Here is a 5,083-nt window from a genome sequence, read left to right as displayed (position 1 = left end):
AGTGTTTAAAAATCACAGGTTAACATATGTGGTGAACACATTTCAGCTTTACAGGAGTAACTGAAGATGACTGATTGTATTACTCTACCGCTTTTTTTCAACATTTTTGGCTCAGTTTTGCAGGTTAGTGTTTTGCTGTGTGTCTGAGCTGTTTTGGGAAATTAATTAAAAAACTTCAGTAACTCAAAACTCTGAAGACATTTAAGCAGACAAAGGAAGTGAAACAAAATACACACGCGTTATTAAAGGTTTCCAAATCAACAAAGGGTCTCAGTAAATGTTCCAGACAAATGTGCTCCACTGCAACAAGAAGCCGAATTCTTTACAACACACAAGTTTTCAGTGAAATTCTTTTAGTGGCTTTATTGTGCATTTGCATTTCATGAAGCTGTGGCTGACAGTAGTCCCCAACTGAATGATCATTGTGCTGGCTGCAGATTGAGCACGATGTGTGGAAAGCTTGTGGAAGTCACGGTTCAAGCAACGTGAGCCTAACCGCTCAGCTTCACCTCCACGGGGAAGTGGTCGCTGACAGCCAACGCCTGAGAGACAGAGAAACCGTTCTTTTAGTGGCTCACAGTTTGTGCTGCAGACGGCTTCAGTTTCCACAGGTTTCTTTCCAGTGCTGAAAAACTCAACGTGCCTGCATGGTAATGCCATCACTACAGTATACACTGCATTATGATTTTGTTTGCATCTCTGTGGTCGTTACTACAGCCACTGCTTTACAAAGTTGCTCGATTTTCTGTAGCTCAAAGCTGATATTAAAAAAGCAAAAGTGCTTTAAAACTGCATGATTTCTGATGGGGCGACTGCTTTGCCCTTTGTGTAGAATGCCTCTCTTCTGATTGGAGCTCAGTAAACATTTTGCTGACGAGTCTATGGTCTCAGTTGCAGTGAATACAGCATTATGTTAACTTTTTATATTGACGTTTCCATTAGTGTCAGCGGGGAATGAGGCAGGTTGTGCTTTTTAGTTCAAATGAATTCTTACAGAGATAAGGATTGAAATTCATCTGTTACCAGATCTTGTTTGAGATTCAGGTCCGTCATGTAGTTATACACCTTCGCACTATCTTTCACCACTCCTCTCATCATGTCCGCAGTGACCACAATCCTGCAAACACAGAAAGATGATTAGAGTTTAGAGTTTGCGTGCACACATCAGAACGACCTGCCACAATCTGTCTACCTGTCGTAAGGGCAGACAGTTTGCGACACGGTAGTGTCGGCCGCATCAGTGATCAGCCAATGGAAAGTCTTGTCAGTGAAGATGCGGATCTGCTGCCAGTCAGACCCGGACACATAACTACAGCCTGCGTTGAAGTCACCCAGCAGCACGATGTCCTGCAGGGAGAGTAGTGTGAGTCGCATTTACCGAATGTGTGTTTTTCCACCAAATAAATGATTTTTACTTGCAGGCTGTAAATACATCATTGTTCCAGCGAGCGCGGACATCTGCCACCACGTCATAGAGAGCATTTAGCTCCCGAACAGCTGATTCTGGGGAGGTGTGCTGAGGGATCAGAGTAAAGTCTCTCACAGCTACAGAAGAGAAGGGAACGAAGGAGTGTTGACAGTGACGGAGGCGCTTACACCGCATGAGAATGATAAAGGACTAGTGACTAACATGTCCCAGGAACTACCACGCACAAATGTTTGAATGAGGATCCACATCATTATCAGTGTGATGCAGAAACAGCTGTATAACTCGAGCCACAGCACCTACCAGTGTGTTTGGACGAGAACATTACGACAAACGGCTCCCTGCTAAAGGCGTCTTGTCCAGTTTCCTCCGGGCCGTCGTCATAGGTGTAGCTTTTTGCCACCGATACCAGCGCCTCCCTGTGGAGAAAATCACCACCTTTTCATTTGCTGCCAGTGTGTACTTCATTTCTAAACATGTCCAGTTGCTTCTCGGGACAAATTTATTGTAGTTCTGCTTTTCCCCTTTTTTAAAATCACTTCTTCTGAATTCTGAGTGTGTATAAGATGTATGTTTATGCCAGAACAAAGACGGAGGATTTGCCGTTAAATTACTTCAAACATGCCTCAAACACTACAAACATGCTGGAAATATAAATTTTTAATCAAGTTGTTTTGAATGGTTATTTGAGAAACTTATGGGAGGTTCTTTAACCCTCTGAGGTCTAAGTGATGATGATCCAACACCGTCCAACACTGCTGAGAGATCACCGTCTCTGACTTCTTGGATCAGAATGACGTCATAGCGTTGGACAATCTGCAAAACACACATAAAAAATGAAAATGAATCACCTGATTGTCCATCTTGCAACATCACGTTTGTTTATATTTTACCTTGCACGAAAAAATTCATGTGTTAAGCTTTAGATTGTAAAGGCAACGCTACAGCTGTTGCACATCCAGTTATTTCATTGATCATTCCTTAAGCATAGAGGTGGGAATATTCTGGGAATATTCAGGTTTACTTCTGCAACAGGCCAAATCATCCAAAGCATTTCTCAAAATTCAGTTCAAACTATTTCAAAACGCACACACAAGATAACACTTCTGGATTGGTTTTGAAAGCACTCTGACCCAAATTGCATTACAAATGGGTGGATGTAAACATTTTGTACAAACTGTCATATCTACCAAAGAGGGAAAAGTCCCAGACCTTGGTAATGATGTTCATCAGAGTGGTGTTGGAGGCTTTGGTGTCTCCGAAGGATTTGATGTTAAAGGCTCCCAGCAGCAGCGAGTTAGAGAGATGCAGCAAGGTCAGAAAAAGCCCCAAAGTGCCCACCAAATGCATCCTACACCAAACAGGTCACATGTTAAAAATGACTTAGAAATCACATGAAACACTGACGCTTACAAATGATTTCATATTTATTTTACACGTATGTAAGCTAATGACTTCCTAGGTTATCAGGTTAATAATTTTCAGGTTGTCAGAGATTTACAGTTAACAAACAGTCAGGTGAATAAACAACACTGAGACACTTGTGTAGGTTAACGTGCTGCACGGGTGAAAAGCTCAGAGCAAATCACCCCGAACTGCAGTATTCGTTTATTTTTATAGGTTACATCGTCAATATGCAAATATAATCACATTTCCTGTTACGCAGGTCCTGATGCTGTCTGTGTGTGTGTGTGTTTGTCACAAAGTATGTGTGTTGCAAGTCAATTTCTAAGAATAATATACTGCGAGTCAACTTCTGCAGATGTGTATTTCTGTACTGATCTCTTGTCAGTGTCACAGGGTCAGCTTCCTGTTTTAACAGAAAACTGTGTCTGGTGAAATATGTATAACATAACTTTTGAAGCATAAGCAAATAAAACAATAAAAACTCCCTGACATTCCCTCCTGTTGTTACCGTATTTCACCACTTCAATCATACTTTATTATTCAGCCAACAATCACTTGCTTATAACCTTTTCAATTGTAGCATCATTCAGTATGTGTGAGTGTGTGTGTTCCTATACTAAATCTTCTTCGTCCGGTTCATCTTCTTGTGGCAGTCCAACATATGTGATCACTGTGGCCTGTACCATCTTGCCAATCATTGATCTGATACAGGGTAGAATGCATGTAGAGAACATGCAAAGCAATAAAAGAAGAACTCCTATCAAGACAAGTCCTTTGATCATGAGGGTCCTCCAGCTGCCGCTCAGCAGCCAGGTCAGCCAGTCCTCTGTGTTCATGACATAGTCTTGTTGCTGTGCATTGCTCAGTTGTCGTAACTTCTCCAGGGCGGTGGTCATGGTCAAGGAATTCACGCTATCTGGAATATGGGTGCAGCAAGTGGTGTTGAATAAGACACAGAGGCCCCCTCTCTCAGCGAGAATCATGTCCAGGGCGACTCTGTGTTGCATGACCACTGTTCTGATCGCGTCGATTTCCTCATTCTGAGCCTTGTTTTATCCATGTTGAGCTGTTCAGGAAAAGTCCAAATCGGTAGTCAAGAGTCTCGATCCTTAGCATGTTTTTTCCATTCCCGATCCATGGGAAAAGTGAGTGCAGGACTTTCTGTCCGGTGGTCCACAACTTGAACTCCGCTGGCACATCACTGCCCCAGATTGGATCATGAGGTTGCACGTCATCAGTGCTCCTCTTGCGTCTTGGTTGGTCCTTGTCTTTCCTGCGGCATCCGGAAAGTCTGGGAGCAGTTTTGGTTCATCCCCAGCTTTCTGTTGCTGTATGCGAAGGTGAAACACATTGGATGTTGTATTCCTGGTTCCCTCCTGACATTGAAAGATTTTCCCTTGTCTTTTTAACTCAAACTTGAAGGCGAAGATGTCTTCGGGGGAACATGTTCCGCTGGTGGCTTTGTAGAATATACATAGGGCTTCGGAAAGGCTGGGTGATTTTCCATATAGGGTGGCTTGCATTGCTGTTGTTGGGAGGTGTGAACAGACGTGGCAGCCAGTGTGGTTGTCTTCTGTATGTACTCGGTTGTAGACGTACCGGTACCAGGCATTGTTCAGCCAGGGGTGGTTGTGCTCTTTATCCATATCCTTTAGGTGTAAGTTGTTATATGACCATTTCTTCTGCAGGTGGTGCTGTGGGTCCTCGTCTTTCCAGGTGAGTATCAGTAGGCTCTCTAGGAGCGCAATGCCAGTCATTATGAGGACAAGGTTCTTCATGATGACCAGGCACACCCGGGCTCCAGGTGAGTAGACCACTGGCGAGAAGACAAAAGGGCGGGATATACCCAAACAGCCCTTTCCTCCACCAGGGAACACCTAGGAGTCGGGGGAACCGGCGTCTATGCTTGTGTTGTCACTCACTTTTTTGCAGTGGCTTTGGTGGATCCAAGATGGTCTTTCTGCTATTTTGCAGGCAGTCAGTGTGGTGGGCCTGATATTGGCCTTCCCACCTTGGTGAACTCCAATTTTTCCTCTGGAGCACTTTGATCAGGATCCAATCACCTGGGTGCAACCTGCAAGAAACTGGAGAGATATCGCTCGGCAGTTTATTGTTAGCACAATCTCTTTATTCTCAAATAATTTAGTCATCCACTCTGCTAGAGTGGTTTCTCTTATAGACTTATTAATAGGCTCACTAGTGAGAGGAAGCGGAAATTGCCTCCCGTGAACGATTTCAAAGGGTGTGAGC

The 5,083-nt window shown here is 43.7% G+C and overlaps 1 protein-coding gene across 1 annotated transcript; it reads right to left on the bottom strand.

Annotated features, from left to right (window-relative positions):
* Nucleotides 1-348: 348 nt before the first annotated feature.
* Nucleotides 349-2,802, bottom strand: LOC147331792 (deoxyribonuclease-1-like). Its single transcript, XM_086290463.1, has 6 exons — nucleotides 2,639-2,802; nucleotides 2,141-2,242; nucleotides 1,433-1,591; nucleotides 1,193-1,347; nucleotides 1,024-1,117; nucleotides 349-542 (listed from the first exon to the last, which is right to left on the bottom strand). Exons 1-6 carry the CDS (start codon nucleotides 2,774-2,776, stop codon nucleotides 492-494), a joined length of 699 nt encoding a protein of 232 aa, XP_086146589.1. The 5' UTR covers nucleotides 2,777-2,802; the 3' UTR covers nucleotides 349-491.
* Nucleotides 2,803-5,083: the final 2,281 nt, after the last annotated feature.

This window comes from Aulonocara sp. 'chitande type north' Nkhata Bay, linkage group LG4 (genome assembly GCF_057382095.1).
Source record: "Aulonocara sp. 'chitande type north' Nkhata Bay isolate Kocher_YH1m ecotype deep benthic linkage group LG4, A_spYH_male_GT1.1, whole genome shotgun sequence".
Lineage (NCBI taxonomy): Eukaryota > Metazoa > Chordata > Actinopteri > Cichliformes > Cichlidae > Aulonocara > Aulonocara sp. 'chitande type north' Nkhata Bay.
This window is presented reverse-complemented; position numbering and strand designations above follow the sequence as displayed.